This window comes from Leptosomus discolor, chromosome 6 (assembly GCF_034619465.1).
Source record: "Leptosomus discolor isolate bLepDis1 chromosome 6, bLepDis1.hap2, whole genome shotgun sequence".
Taxonomy (NCBI): Eukaryota; Metazoa; Chordata; class Aves; order Leptosomiformes; family Leptosomidae; genus Leptosomus; species Leptosomus discolor.
Genome location: NC_141396.1, coordinates 48472249 through 48489194, shown reverse-complemented (window position 1 = coordinate 48489194; position 16946 = coordinate 48472249). Strand labels below are relative to the sequence as shown.

At 40.1% G+C, this 16946-nt stretch overlaps 1 protein-coding gene across 1 annotated transcript in view; it reads left to right on the top strand.

The window, feature by feature from the left end:
• The first annotated feature begins 8436 nt into the window (after positions 1–8436).
• PRTFDC1 (phosphoribosyl transferase domain containing 1) overlaps positions 8437–16946 on the top strand; it is a 48802-nt gene continuing 40292 nt past the window's right edge. The window contains exons 1-3 of the mRNA XM_086466852.1: positions 8437–8496; positions 12621–12727; positions 15640–15823. Coding sequence (XP_086322978.1) covers positions 8437–8496; positions 12621–12727; positions 15640–15823 — 351 coding nt within the window. The remainder of the gene's footprint in view (positions 8497–12620; positions 12728–15639; positions 15824–16946) is intronic.

Genomic DNA, 16946 nt, shown 5'->3' with positions numbered 1-16946 from the left:
GTGAAGTACAAGGTGCCTTTCTTAAGAAATGCGGTATAATGAAACATGGCCATTTCTTGTGGCTTAAAATCAAAACCTAGATTTGACTCCACAACAGCGTGCATTCCCACTGCCTCACTCTCAGCTTTTAGTTACTTATAGACCATTTGGCTGAGTTAGGCTGAGGATCTGAATTTGGTTCTTCCAGTTATCACTAGTGCTAACTTTATGGAATGCAAAGTAGGTGATGGCCTATCCCAAAATTTGGGACAAGCAACTAGGCCACACTTGGAAACATTCATCATTCCCCAGTAATAATGACTGCTTTGTACAATTGTCAGAAGGGTATCAGTGTATTATTGGGAAGTTAGGAAGTGAACAGGAAGGGATGCAAAAAGTATTCCTGCTTAACAGGAGAGGGAGAGACTAAAGCCAATGCACTTCTGCAGCTGAGTGGGCTGTCACTAGTGTCTTTCAACAGAACTGTGGGGGGTGGGTTTTTTTGCATAAACCTCATAAAGCCCTTTGCAGGTAGCTCTGCTGCCACACAGGATGTTCCCCTCTTGATACGTGTGAATAGTTTCTGTCACCCTATGGGAAGGGAGGTTCTAACTCCTTCTGTCTATTCTGATGTGTATTCCATGTGACCTACCAACACTTCTGATGATGGAAAAAATACATTATAATGAAAACCATAGAAAATACACACAGAAGGATAACATTCTTACCCTTTAATTCTCTCTGGGAAGTTTGACAAAATAAATTTACAGAATCCAAAGAATGTAACTTTGTATTTTTATGTTCAGGAAATGCCAAAAATTGAAGGTGTAATGCAATGTTCATGAATCAACTAATATATACCACCAGTCTAACTGAAGCAAAAAGGTGAGTAAACTCAATTGTTCTGACAGAGTTATCTCTTCATAAAAGATATTAGACATTAACAGAAACAAATCTGTCCACAGGCTAAAAAATAGCATTACCAGTTGAATCGTGCTCTAAATTCCCTAGTCAATTACTGATCATCAATGAAATAATGAGAAAGAAAATCATCAAAATGCTTCTAGTAGTTCATAATTATCAAGCGGGTATTTTTAAATGGCCTGTATTAAATTGGATAACCATCACAAAACACATGCTGAACGGGGTATGAATGCTCTATTGGTCAGTAAGGGTTATGTTGCCACAAACCGAAAATATTTCCTGTTGGAAGTTGTGCATGACAACACTGTGTATCTATTTTTTAAAAAGAGCAACATGAAATTATGATAAATACCTCGCTGGCTGTTCTTCAGAATGAAACTATTTATATCCAGGAAGGAAGGGATCAGATATGGCATCGTCACAAACACAGGGAGTTCCTGATTGTATGGCTCCAATAGAGCTGCCTCGAGCAAGCATCAGGTCTGACCGGAGCATGTGGGCTCCATGTGGCTGGTCTCAAAGCATGGTGGTTTCTTGGGCTCTGCATGCATTCCTGGGGATTAAGTCTGGGACAGTTCTTCAAAATCTTCTGTGCAGAGGGGTAACCTCATTCCCCTCACAAAACAGTAAGGGCAAAATTCTGTGGGAGAAATAGTATGGGAGAAATTCCTCACCAATTTTCTTAGGTGGGGTTTATTGTAGGAGGGCGTGTTCTGGCCCTTTGTATATGTTTGTGAAAATTTGGCATTGCAAACTGCAGCTGTGACCCCTCTGCCACAAAGCTAAAATGTAGTCCTTTCACTGGCATACATCTCAGGGAAAACAATCTATCAAACAATTTCAGCCCCAGTGAAGGCAGATATCTCTCAGATAAGAACATTTCACATATATGCAGATAAATGGGAGTCCTAGATAAATGCTAGTCAACACTTTCATCCTTGGCTTTCTGATGCTTATAATATGAATAATATGATTACAGGACAGACAGGTGGCAAAACCTATTATTAAGGTTGCCTGACATTTCCCATAGCCAAGGAAGCCAGCTGCTGAGCCCTGCAGCGGATCGGGATCGGCCACCACAGTAACTAGAGGCGTTCTGAGCCTGACCAAGCTAAGGAGGACTGGCCATGCCTCCCCACGAGTGGACATCCATGGTAGTGATGTGTACTTGATTGCTGAATGCCTAGATGGTATTTTTTTTCATTCTGTCTCAATCTTGCCCAGCTCCTTTCTGTTATGTAACATGACGTAAAAAAATGTGGGTAAATTCAGAGTTTTCACCCTCCACGTGAAGCAGTGGCATTATGGCGGCAATCCAAGATGAGATGAGTTTATGAGTTTCTTGTTTGTTTTTTTTTATTTACTGTTTAAAGGGTGCTGAGGTAAATGTGACTTCCATTCCACCAAGCTATAAAAAACACCATTTTTTTTCTAGACTGTACGTCCAACAAATGGTTGTAGACAAGCAGGCATAGTTAAACAGTAGACTAGTTTCACGTCAGCTGGTTTTGTTGATGCGACTATGAGGATGGACTTCGGCTCACAGGACTAGCCTGCGTTGTCAGTTTGTTATTCCATGCTTGCCTCCACGTAGCATGGAGAAATTCACACAAATGTGCAAACACTGGAATAACTTTGTCTTCAAATCCTTCCTCAGATGTTCTTTCCAATGGTACCCAGAAATTTAACAGCTGGGCTGTTGGTGAGCCGAGATTAGGGCTTATCTCGCTGACCTCTGCAGGTTCCTTGAATTCCCCTGGCACTGTAGCTAGTTGTTTCTTGTCTTAGGCTTAGATTCTAAGTTATCTGTTGTGTGGATCATCTTTTTCTCTCTTTCCTTACTGCCTGACACAATAAAATTTTTGTGTATAAGTAGAGATGCTTAGAATAAATATGATAATCTGGGGATGAATTAAGACCCTGCAATAAAGGGAATGGATTCAAGCTGTTTACGAACGGGATCTGTTTTCCAAGAACCCTCATCTCATTTGCTTCAGCAACTGGAAAGTAGGAGTTGAACAAAGAGAAATGAGATTTAAAGCACTTAACTTATTCCCTGGAGCAATATGATTTATTCATGCCTTTGTCATAGAATGTTTTTGAAATGCAATGATAAATGACATAGCTGGCTTTTTCACTGGTAGCCATTAATACAACATTTCTCTTTCGCGGGGGGTTCCTGACTTCTGCAATTTGAGCCTCTATGTTTTAAATACAAGATACGTGTGCCTAAAGTTAGAAGCTATGCCTCAACCCTAGACAGTGCTATATAATAGTTTGAAAGCTATTGTCTCAAACTGGTCACTCAACATTAATTAACATTTAATTTAGTCTTGCTAGGTAAGAGCCCCATATGGAAAATCTAGGTGACTCAGTGCTCTAATTCCCAGAGCTGCTGTAAGGATAGACAAGTACCTCTAGAACTGTTCCCATAGTGCTTTGAGGGCCATAGTGGAGCTGAGGAAGCCATGTAATAATTTTCTCTTCTCAGAGGAAAAAACTTCAGTGGTGTTCAACACAATACGTGGCCCCAAGCACTGCACAAGAAACAACCACGTTTTGCTGTTTGCTCAGGAAGAATGGTCTGTCTCTTATACAAACAAAAAAATGAGCATTCCAGCACCCTTAGGGAGCAGGTCATTCTGTGCAGCAACAGAGCTCAGGAGCTGGCCAGCCATGAACATTTAGCATGCCTACGCTACAGGAGAACTTGCTGAACCAGATTCTGCTTTTCAATACACTTTTGTTACTGCGCTGTTTATTCTAGGCAAGCTGTGAAGTATACAAAATTACATCAAAGACCACTGAGCTATTTTGGAAAAAAAAAAAAAAGTCCTTAAACTGTTATTCGTTTGGTTGTCTAAAACACTCAGTTCTTTTGCTTTGCAGATGTTCCCAAATTTGTTGTTGTTTATTAAAAAAAAAAAAAAAGAAGAATGAAGCCAGGTGAGCAACCTCCTTTAAAAAGAAAACTAACAGTTAAATTCATTACCTTGGGTGTGACCCACTATATATTTACAATTCCCTAACTAGTTTTCATGGCCACGCTTGATGAATTTGTCACAGGATATGATGTGAGCAGCATTTCTTGAAAATAATGCTTTATCATTCAAATGTGAACACTTCTCAATAGCTGGTTAGGGGAAATATTTGCACAATATTATGAAGGAAATAAAGTTTATTCTAGTATTAAAGGACAAAAGGAAATTTTTGTTTGCATTTATTTCAGCTATAACGAACTCTATACTAATAACGTGAACCTGAAAAGCAGGAAGAGAATCTTCAGGAGCCAGGAAATTACAAAGTGAAGCTCTCGCTGCTCTGGTCTGGCACAGTGAGATTAATAACAAACAAAAATGTAGTTTTGTATTAAAGATGTTTATCATAGGCCAAATAACTCAAGGCCCAGAATTCTCTCAAGCGGTACCGAACATTGATTTAAATGTCATAAAATATTAAAAAACAAGCTAACATCTTGAATAGCAGCTTTTAGCCATCTTCTTGATACCAAAGTTACCGTAGTTAATTTTCAAAGCCCATGTTAGTCTCGCAGACTCAGTACAGGTTAACTGTGATAGCTAAATGCTCTGAGCTTCCCTTGTGGGTCTCAAATGCTGCAATTGCCTTAAAGCTGAACTTTCCAATCCCTCAAGGTGCTAATTCTGATGAAATTGAAGGTGGACAGAAGCTCGATTCCAGCTTGCAGTGCCACTCCATCACGTGTGGTAGTACAGGAGCGACAAAGGGGAAGTATAGCATCTATAATACTGTACATCCTAGGATGCTACCTAGCCCTGCCTAATTGGATAGCTTTTCCTACGGTGTCCCTAGGTTCTTGGAAGTAGGGGAACGGTTTGAAACACTGCCTCCTGTTCTCCCAGATGTCTGTAACACTGTCTGGCAAATAGTCTTCAGCAGCCGCCCTATGGACAGGGTAACTACCTCAGGTAATGCAAAAGAACTCAACATTCTGCAGTATGTTGAAACTGGATATGAAGTATCCATTATGAAGGAAATACGATTCAGAAGTACTTTCAACATGCCCCAAAGTACTGTATATGATAAACTTTTGTTTTTAATATGCTCTTCGGTGACCACTTAACCCAAAAATGCCTTTCTCTGCAACAGGGTGGGTTGCTCACCTTGTAACCATTAAGAAATGCAGGTTTATGTTTGATAAGATTGTTTACAGTTCTGCTGTTCACACAACAACTGCAGCAACAGGCAGAACCAGAATAAGTGCCCTTACTTCACCGCCTAATTGGCAAGCTTCTACCTAGGTAAGCCATACCTCTTGAAATACTCTGGATTTTCAGGCTTTTTTTGTCTATTTTTGGTGCTTACATATTAAACTGAGTTGTCAAATGTCTGTTATAACTTCTTAGGAGGAGAATACATAATGGAGCTGCAAAGGCTGCAAAGGTAACTCCACTGTAATGTTTGTCTTGGACGACCTTCTTCATATATCCCTGCCCCCAACCTTCTATTTTCAGTACTTCTTTACATTGGAGTTGTGAAAGGGTGGATACTACAAGTCCTGCTTTTACCAGTAAAAGGGTAAGAGAGGAAAAGATGTGTAACTAACTGAAATTATAAAGTTCATTCTGTAAAGGACAAGATATAAATACATTCACAAGGGATTTGCATATGAGTCTTAACTCTGCTTTGTTTCTCTGTGTGTCGCTTCTTCCATCTGCTCCTTTATGTCTTTTGGCTATGTGTCCAAACCTACACAGACCTACTGGTTAGTATGATCTACCCTGTTTTCTTTGTTCTTTTCCCCTTTGATCCTTTCCCATGGTTGGGTATCTAAAAGTGTTTATTCTTTTCCTCCTATTTTTAGTTTATAAACAAACAGCTGAACAAAGATAATCAGAACATTCTTCAGTGTGCTTACAGTCTTTTTCACAGTTAAAGCCCTAATACCATGTTTTAAATAATCATATTTTGGCCCTAATTAAAAAAGGTTTTGAAAAGCTACTGTAAATTCATTCATTCTACACCAGTTCATACTGTAAAAAACCAATGTCAACATTCAGTGAGTACATATACCTCCACAGCAAGATCCTTAGCAGCTGCATTTCCATCACGCACAAAGAACATCATTAATTCTGGTTTCTATTAGTTCTGTGGGTTTACAGAACCATGAATTTGTCGTATTTGCAACAAAACTAAAAAAAAAAAAAAAATTACATTTTATGCCAATGAAAAAAATCTTACATGGAGAAGAGCAACTTTGTGGATTGGACTGGTGGCTGCCGATAGCAGCACTACCCTTCAAACTGTACCCCAGCTAAATTTATCTAGTTTTTCATTTCCATACTTGTATTAATTGTTATTAGCAAGACTTGAGGCTTCGTTACACTTCTTAAGCGAGCAGTGTAAAATTCTTGGAAGAGAAGAATACCAAAAGGAAGACTTGACAAAACGCAGTCCTCCAACCTTGACGGGAAGAACAAACATTTCCTGCTTAAGTTTTTCAGCACAATGCCAGAGGAATTTATTTTTCAGTGTCTTGTTCATGTTAATCTTTTTCAAATCGTTAAGCTTCTGTCTGTGGTGTAGCTAGAACAATCTCTTGTATTGCACTGGTCTGATAAAGAATGTGGCTAAAACTGGCAGAAAACTCTGTAATGGTAACCCAACTATCCAAAAGATAGAAAAAAACACGTACTCATACAATAGTTGCAAAATTAATCTGAGTTTCTAGCCGTAATCCAAATAGCTTCAGAACTATAGAGCCCAGTTCTGCAATGTTTATGCAACAGCAGCCTTATCTATAGTGTGGTGGTAAATGAATCAGATTGCCCTAGCTTTAGGGAGAACGTGGCCTTTAGAAGGGGTTCTTGCCACCTTCAAGCAAGAAGAATCTTCAAATCTTGAAAAGTGATTGTGGGTACAAATCAGTAGCATTTAATCCCAAAGTTTAGATGAAACATCAGACTTTCTCAATAGTTGTATGAAATGTTGACATGCAATTGAAATGCAAAAGTATTTAGAGATTTTGCCCATTATGAAAATCTCCTATTTTACACAAATATTTTTATTTACTTTATGTAGGTTTATATTAAGTCTGTATATGCTGTTTATCAAATTCCCTACTTTTTATTAAGTTTATTTTAAAGCACTGTGAACAGGAACTATTTTTTTCCAGCATACCTCAGTCTTCGTATAGAGGCATCACTTCTGAGGCAGACATATTCTTGAGTTGGACTCTTGTCACTTTTTAAACCTGGCCTTCTGTCCTCTCAGACATGTTGTCAATTGTAGCGATAGTCCTTCTAAGAGAAGTTCCTTAATCCACCTAAAAGCAAACAGATCTGGCTGCATGTAAGAAACAAACCGTTTATCAAAAGATGATTTTCAATTCTAGAAAAGGAGTGCACCAAATTGAAATGTCTTTCTACTTGGTTGGCAGGAGCCACTCAGGTATCATCAAGCAAATTTCATTATGCCCAGGTCTCCCAAGAGCAACATTTTCTTCCTTTAATAATTTACAGTATAGGAAAAGCAGAATTCTATCGGTTGTGTATTTAACAGATAAACACGAGAAATCGTAACCAACTTTCACTTTTAAGAAAGTGAAAAGCTGAATTTTACCCACAGTGGACTAAGAGGCTGTTACCATTTTCCCCAAAAGATAGGATACAAAAAGGATGGAGCAACTTCGAATTTGAACTTCTTATACGGGAATGTAAAGGTAGACAACCTTCGGCAACCCAAAAGAGGAAACAAGGACCTTCTCACCTGTGAGGCTGTGAAAGCAAAATATTAATAATACTTTTAAAAGAATTGGAAGGGAGGTGGCAGAAGGCTGCGTGGTTCCTGATCTGTTTTCCTTCTACTGGACAGACAGCATGAGCAACGTGGCAGTGGGCTGAAGGCATTGGGAAGACATAGCTTGCTCCAGCATGTACACACATAGTGGTGGGGAAGAAGGAGCACCAGTTCAGAAGTAAGCAAGGATGGAAAGCAAGACTGATGAACTATTCTAAGTTTACTTTCTGGCATCCATAGAGTATAAGCAAAAACCTGTCAAAATGTCAGTTTAAACCACACCAACCTAATCTTGTCCGCTAACAGGCCTCTTACCTACCTCAGTCCAAACCTTTCCACCATCCTGCCACTCTGTCACTAGCGCTGGCTCCTTCAGGCCGTAACCCTCTCACAGACAGGGCCAACCCGCCTGCAGGCACCGCCGGGCCGTGTGTAGTGCTTTCTGAACACCCACCCCATGGCTCACGCGTTACAGCCCGCATTTCCTCTCCAGACACCTTCAGCAATCCGGCCTACCTTGTCACGGCGTAAGAAAAGCTGAGCAGTGCCTGTTTCGCGAGCCCCGGCCACCGGCGGGCACACCGCAGGCTCTGCTCCCCAGGGAGGCAGGGGGGACCGGCCCCAAACACAGGTGCAGCCCCCCGCCCCGGGGCCAGCCCCCTCGGGCACCCCACAGCCCAGCAGGCACCGGGCTCCCCGCCGCCTCCCCCGGCCGGCCCCGCCCCGCCGCAGCCCCTCGGGCGGGCGCGCAGGAAGATGGCCGGGCAAGGCGGGAGCGGCGCGGCGGCGCGGAGCGGCGGAGGCCGCGGCGTTGTGGTAAATGCAAAGCGTCGCGCGGCCCTACCCGGCCGCTCGCCCCCCGCGGTGCGCGATTACCCCCCCGCCCCGCTTCCCCGCCGCTCCTTCCCGCCCTCCGCCGCCATGCCCTGCCGCAGACCCCGCGCCGGCTGCCAATCAGCGCGGCTCCCCGCCGGCTGTCGCTCCCTGGGCGCTTTGGGCGTGACCCCCCATTCCCTGCCGGGCCTCGGCACCCCTCCCGGCCTAGCCCCCTCTGCCCGGCGCCCACCCCGAAGCGGCCGCCAGCCCCCGCCTGCCCCCTCACGTCCTTCCCGCCTGCGGAGCCGCTCTGCGACGGTCCCCGCTTGCCTCCGGCTCACCCGGTCGGCGCTTGAGGCGCGTCCTCGCGCTTGCGTTGCTTCACGCCACAGCCCGCCGTCCCCAGCCCTGCTGGGGCTGCCGGAGGGTAGGGGGCCCGGCCGCGGCGGGAAGGTACGTGTTGGGCTCCCCGGCCTGGAGGCAGGCAGGCAGGCAGGCAGGCCGGCTCGCCAGGCTTCACCGGGCTTTTGCCTCCCACCGTGAAAATACGGTCCTGAATTATCCCGAGTAGTGGCTGTGCGTGTGCCTTTCACCGGGTTCCTTGAATGACTGAGATCAGGATGTCCAGCGATCCCGACGTGTCTGTCTGACTCCCACCGAAATGCTTAGAGGCCTTTGAGGATCAGGGAGCGCTGTAACAGCCCGCTGTTAAGCTGCCCCTTGTTCATCTGCAGTGGGAAAAAGCCCAGACTTTGGCAGTGGGTTTTGAGTAGCTGTGGGGCTGAATAAATTATGCAAAACCGAACGAATATGCTCCTTATTCTGAGGGACAAACCAGATTCTCCTGCGAAGCAGGTGCTACTACTGCCACCACCCTGGGTATGCCACCACCTTCTTATTTTATTGTGGCATTGGGATTTTAACTGAGTTCCAGAACAGCCGCCCGGATGGGGCCAGAGCTGGGGGCTCCGTGTAGGCAGCGGGTACACCCTGCCCATGCCAGCGTCCACTCCATCCCCCTTCCAAAGAAGCCCATCCGGTACATTCAAGCTCTGTCTTGAAACCACTGTGCATCAGCCACCTCTCCTGACACCCGTGTAATAAACGACATTTTTAAAGCAGGTGACTGTGTTTAGTGCCACAGCAACGTGAGGATATTGCAGAGGACATGAATGCTCATAACTGTGATCTATTGTACTGATTTAATTTCTTCTGCTTGCCACACAGAAATGTGTGCATGTGCTCCCCAACACCCCCAAAAAACAAGCAAAAGTAAGGCCAGGGCAGTATGATTTAAGTTTACAAAAGCCGGACTTTGCTTGATGCTTGTTCCCTTATTTTATACCAAAGCAGAATTCAGATCATTGTCGCTTTGAAGCTAGTGCTGTGCTTGAACCTCACATGTACCCGCTTTGCCAGAGAACGAAACTAGCAATGTTCTTCCAAAAGTGTTGCAACTGAATGTCTCTAGCTTCTCTGTTAGGCCTCAAGGGAACACTTTCAGATATTGCCATGTATTTCTGTTCCTTTTTGCATACAGTCACATCAACTTTTTAAAGACCTACTGAAGACTTTCTGCTGGGCTGCTTGAACATGCCACACCTGAACTATTTAAAATAGCTTTCTTTCACTTTCTTTTTTTGCACACCTGTGTACCAATATAGTTAGTATATATATTTATTTATCCAGTTGACTACTGTCTTTTTATTGAAACAATCACAAATAATTCCTTCATATTTTCAAGGGCTAAAGCCAGAAGTACAGAAGTAAGTAGAAGTTGAGTTTAATTTGGGGCAGGTATTTTTTGATGCTTGGCTGTTAAACTGAGGATAGTTGCACTTTTTTTTTTTTTTTAAATTCACAAGCAGAAAACTCATAAAAATTTATAGTTGAAAATTGTCCTGTAACATAACACTATGAATAGCTTTAGGGTAAATAAGAATTTCTAAGCCTTATTGTTGGGAAGTTCCTGTTTAAAAGAAAGAAGAATAAGAAATAGGCTTGTTATAGTAGAAAAATAATTAATTAGAAAGTACATGTGAATTTAATCTTATTTGTCAAATGCCAGTGAGGACTTGTAAATGGGAACTTCTATGTTATTGCAAAGTGATGCAGTTTATGTTCTTTTATTCAAGAGAACCACAAGGATAAGTAGGAGAATCAAAAATTTCATTCTGATCCTGTTTTATAAAGGACTTACTGTAACCTAAGTGAATGCTATTCGTTTGTATGAATTCTGAAGCAGTTTCCATCCACTTCCTGCGACCTTCTGCATGACACAAAATGTGCAATTTGATGAGAACGCATAAGTAAGCAATACTGACAGGGGTTCTTAGTGGGTATTTATAGTACTTATGCCATTTCAAGCACTTAAATTGTTTCATTTTATGTTAAAATCCTTTTGAACAAAACCATGCCAGACAGTTCATTGCTACAAAATGTTTAAAAAGTGGCAGCCACCCGAATGTTCTGAAAATGAGGATGGGAAAATAGGCTTCCCAGGCCTTCTGCAGCAGTGTTTTTGGAGCAAGATTTGCCTCTAATTAAAAACCTTGCCAAGGGGGATATTTATAATCTCCTGTTTCTATGGAAATGAAGAACATAACTAAGTAACTTTTGTCTTTTGTCTAGTTTCAAGGCTTGTGTAAGTCAGGGGGAAAGCTTTCATTGATTCCAGTGATCTCATGAGTTGTGCTCTTTATGTTCGGTAGTAGTTACCAACAAATAACTTCTTTTTGATACAGAAACTGTTGGACAGAGTTAAGAAAACACGACAGTCGAGGTGTCTGTAGCTGTCAATGAATATGCAAAAAACCCTCAACCAAACAAAAATCCATGAAGCAGAACACTGTTTCAGTACAGCATGAGGCCAGGGCTGTGCCTAAGTTCAAGGAGACTAGATGGGGAGGAACAGCTTAGCATCAAATATGTTGTGTTAGGCTAGATATTTTTGAGACATGGTTTATTGCTTCACCACATGCCATCGTAAGCAGAGGTTAGTTTCAGCGGTGGTCCTTTAAAGGCTATATTTAGCAGTAATGCCATTAAGACATGCACTTTGCAAAGGCAAGTTTCTCACCGTTTATCCTTCTGCTCAAGGTTCATGTGGCCGATCTGTAGAAAGAAGAAAGGCAGTATGTGACTCGAGGAACACAATTCTAAAGAAAACCTGTTAGGTGTCGCTTTTTATCCTGAACCAATGCTGAAGCAAAGCTTTGTAATGATTCTGAGATACTTTGTGAACCTGCAGGTCTTGTCTTTCATAAGGAATTATGAAAATTGCTGGTTTGGAATTTGTTTGGTTCTTGTGCTGTTGACTTTGCATCTTAATAACTTTCTGAAGCCTTCACCTGTTGGCTGATTTGCCCTGCTTAATCTCTACTGCCATTGTACGCTGTGGGATCTCCTAATGCTCTAGTATACTGATATTTATGGAACTAGCATATATTAAATCTGTAAAATATTTTTGCTGTGAATGTATTTCAGCAGATTTACAGACTAGTTGATAGTGTAGTGAGATGTTAACATTGTGTAATCAGTTACCTTTGATGACTTATCTAAATTAAGAACCTCACCTTTGGCAAGAACTACAGTCTTCCTACTGATTTGTACAGATACCATCCATGAACCACATGATTTATTCTCCCTATGTGCTGTTTCACCTGTAGAATATTTATTTATTTATGTGTGACTTTAAAATTCCTGTAAACCAGAAATGTACGATTTTAATACAATTTTATGAATTTTAATCCCGCTGTCTGAATCTCCCATTGGAGAATCCCTTCTTACTGGTAATCTTACATTTGCATTTCAAGTTTGAAAGTAATAAGAAACTTAGACTTGTCACTAGTTTAGTATTAAATATTTCCTCTTTCTAGCTAGTTGTTTGTAATTTCAGGTGAAATTTCCCACATTCTGTGGGAAAAAAACTGTAGTGTTTGATTTCTGAGATATACTGAGAAGCAAAATTATTAATAGGAAAAGTGAAATAGTAGATTATAACTGGAAGAGAGTATGTCATATGATTAATTCAGCCAATAGAGTGTACTAGAACAGTGATTTTATATCAGTTACACATTGTCAAACACCATGAAGTATTCTTAACAGTACTATTTGATATGCAGATTTCAGACAATTGGCCCGGATACAGTCTGGATTTGTTCACTTATCCTCAGCACTACTACGGAGATCTGGAATATGTGCTCATACCTCACGGCATTATTGTTGACAGGTACATGCAGTTTGAATGTTGCTAAATAAATTCTTTGGTCAGTAGTAGTATTCTTGTCATCCACGGGCAGGGTGTATATAACATTTGTCCTAAAATATTATACTAGCAATTATAAAAAGACCTTTATTTATTTAATTTGGAAAGTAAATAAATGCTTGATGATTAGGAAATGCTAGATGTGTAGTTGCCTTTGCAACTCACTGTCTAATTTCTTTCACCTGGTTTCTGATTTGGGCATTGAATGAGACAGGGGTCCCACAAAAAGGAGAATGTGATCATACAGTGAAATTGGCGTTGGAATGTAAATTACAAGAGAGCTGAACTGAAGGTGAAAGGGCAAATACCAGGCTTTGTATATAGTTGTACTTTAATGTCCCACTTGCACTCTAACCATCCTGTCGTTTTAATACAAAAAGGAGAAAAAACTATGTTCAATTATGTACAACTTTGGCAACTCCCTAGTACAAATCATTGATGCCAGTTAACCTAATGGTTCCAGTTCCTGACTGCACTGTTGACTTCTGCCGTTCAGCACAACCAAAAAGTGTGTCATGGGCTGTTTGGGTGCAGATGCCAGGTTTGGACGGTGGCAGTGGGAAAGCTTGATCATCCCTCATTCCTTACTTCGTAGTAGTTCCCATGTGCTCTCAGTGTAGGCATCTGATGGTGCTTTGGTATTTGTGGTAGTCCAGCTCAGTGTTCGCGCTCGGTTACTCTTTTGATATGCTGTTAAAAATCTTAGGAAGAAGTTACAAAATGGAAGTGGTAATTTTCAGCAGTGTATTTAATGGGAACATCTGAATGGAATTTTATGAGACATTTTCAGCCTGCAGCTTTCTACCTACCACATTTGAACAGCCGTTTGCAAGTACTGAAATTGTTGGAACTCCTTGAAAGAAGCTGGTAAATATCCATCATAAGGAAGAGTTATGACTCCTGTATTTGTTTGTTCCTTAAGAGTCAACTGGCTTTCAATTCCTCTTTTTTAAATAAATACGTTACAGCTTCAGTTCTCATAGCATTCAATATAAATTTGTTTGAAGTAAGCATTGAACTCCAGTGTTGTTTTTGTACTCCAGCAGAATGAACTCCACTGTTTTTTCTTACTCCAGCAGAAAAGACTGATTCTGTTCTAATGGAAAAGGATGCAGAACTGAATATATTCTGATCATGCAAAATTTTCATGTAGGAAGAAAGCTCCACACTTGAGAAGTTTCTCTTGTCAGTTGGTAGCAATTGAATATAGGTTCAACTGATATGTTTTTATTTAGAAATTGAGATCAGTACATTTTTGTCTATGCTGGAGTACATACTATTTTAAAATACAAAATAGTCTTGGAATTTTTGGAAATTTTAGCTCCTCGAACAACCTGAGAAAGAATAAAAAGAAAATTAAAATCACCAGAGAAATGTTTCTTCTTAATGAGAGGTTTTCCTCATTATTCTCAGACTTGATAAAAGAAGATAAAAGGCTATTTTACTATTCTTAAGTAAAGTAAGTGAAAGTCTTTTACTAATCTTCATTCTTATATCACTAAAAGGAATTATGTGTTTGAGATCAAAGAAGGCGATCTAATGTTATCTTCTATTTTTCAAATCTAAAAAATACTAATTACTGCTATGTGGAATTTACTTGGGCATTATAAATACAAAGATGTGAAAACGAAGTGACAGCTTTTGCTCACAACTGGTATATTACCTTCAATTTAGAGCTTATTCTTCTCTGGTACATGCACACGTGTACATTTCACTAAAGTTCAATGCATTTATGTAGTGGCAAATGGATTCCCATGTTACAATGGGTAGAGAAAAAAACAATACGAAAAATGTAATCATGAAAGATGTGGGATAAATTATAGGATTATTTAATAAATTGCATCTTGGCAAGAAGTTCTCATTGAAACTACTAATCTAATTCAGAGAGCTATCAAAGAACTTTCCAGTGAACGTTTTTACAGGAAGTAATGCATTAAACTGGTTTTCCTAAAACATCGACAACATTGTTCAGTTTTCTCTTGATACCTGCTTTACACCTAGAAATGACCTAGTACCCTGTTTTAGGTCTAGAAATGCCATCTACCTTCTTCTTTAGAAAGCAAAGCAATTAAGATAAGGATTCATGTTTATTATTTTTATGTAGAAAATTTATGTACTACTGTATGGAAGAAATGTGTATCTTTTGGTTTCAATCATCTGCCATCTGCATTTGCAATGCGGAATTGTCCAAGGGAAGAGAGATATGGGAACGCTGCGATTCCAGGTTCATTGGAGCATAACCTTGATTATTCTCCTCTGTGTGACCTTGAACAAGTCACTTAAGCTCTTCTTTTTTGCTGTATGAAATAGTGATAATGTACACTCTATAAATTTTTAAGTGATGCTGTATTTCTTTATAGTATTTGTTTATATTTTTATTAAAATTACAGGGGTAGCATCTTCAAAGCCTATCAGTGTGAAATATTTCTAATAATTCTTTTCCCTAATAATTCTTTCACTTCATTTATTGTTCTTGCGTGCTAACATAATAAGTTAGTGGATTGTACAGGAATTTTTTATATTGATGTTTCCTGTGAGGTAAAACTGAAGGCTAAGTTGTATTCTTTACTTCAAAGTCTCTGAAATGCTTATGAATTCAACATATGCTGACATGTGTTACTCCCTTTTCTGTAACTGGGGAATTTATGCATTTAAGATTAACCAGTTTGATTCACATGCTTTGCATGTTACATCCGTCACTGTCTCTCTGTCTACGGTGAACTTGATCCAAACCCGGTCAAGCCGAGACACTTAAACAGCCTGTCAGTCAAGCTGTATATTCACCATGATGTTTCTTTTTAACTACATGGAAAGCATACCATGAACTTAGAGAATCTGCATCTAATGTTATTTTATCCTTGATTTTTTTGCCCCAGGACAGAACGATTGGCCAAAGATATTATGCAAGACATTGGAGACAATGATATTGTGGTTCTCTGTGTTCTCAAAGGTGGCTACAAGTTCTGTGCTGATCTTGTGGAGCACGTTAAAAATCTCAGCAGAAATTCAGAAAGGTTCATCTCCATGAAAGTCGATTTTGTTAGACTGAAAAGTTACCACGTAAGTCAACAACTTATTTATGTAGATTCTGGTTATATGTTCATACTAAATAGTGGACTTTTTGTAAATGGGAATTTTTTTTTCCCCAAAATTGTAAGAAAAACAGTGTGAAAAGTATTTTTGTTTGAAAAACCTGTGAAGTTTTCTTTTAAAATGTTTGCTTATGTCCCTTTATACTTCGTGGATAGTATGAATGAGGATATGAAGCATCGTCAAACTGTATTTTTTTATTTAGTCTGTCTTTACTTTTTGACAGAAAATTATTCGTTTCCGTCATGTAAAATGTCGGATGTTGTTTGTTCTCAAAATCCTCAACAGTTCTGTCAAGTTATTTCATGTTACTTCATTTTCCACCCCCACCTCAACATAGTTTGGCATAACTGCAAGATGATAAGTCTATGTCTTATTCTAAATGTTTAAAGCTAAGTAAATGAAATGCTTTTATCTTCATAACATGCAGTTTACATAGAGGCAGAATATACCAGATGATTATAGTGTTTTATAGGAAAATGAAATAAACCATTGAACCAAATCTGCTGTTGAAGTACGGATCAAGACTTCCTGTTATCTTCAGAGGAAATTATGCAATAATGATTCGTTTGTTTCAGTGAGGCAATGATAGTGAGATGACTGCCCTTTTTTTAGAATGCATGATTACAATTTCTATTCGCATAACCTGTACATTTATAGTCCACCTTGTAGTGCACGCTGCATAAAGATGGAGCATTTCTAGAAGTAAGTTGTCCTAGAAATGTCTGAGGAACTACACTAAATAAATGGAGTGATAATACAGTTTCTCTCTGAGCACAGATGCAACTTGCTGAGTCCAACATTTCCTATAATAACTCTATGTCCTTTCCACAGACAGAGTTTGGCTGGCTGGCATTTTGCTCTGACCCCAGTGATTATAGACTTTTCTTAACTTTCACAAATCCAGTCTGAATTTTTTCCATCATGGAAGAGAAGTGGATGAGAGCCTTTTGTAGCCATTTGGTTAGGATTTAGTCGTGGGACTTCTTTTTCAAGAATTAGTCAGGCCTATGAAGGACATGTGCAATATTAATATATATAATTTCTAGCTATTTAGCACTATTACAGAACTAATTAGCAAACTAAAATATAA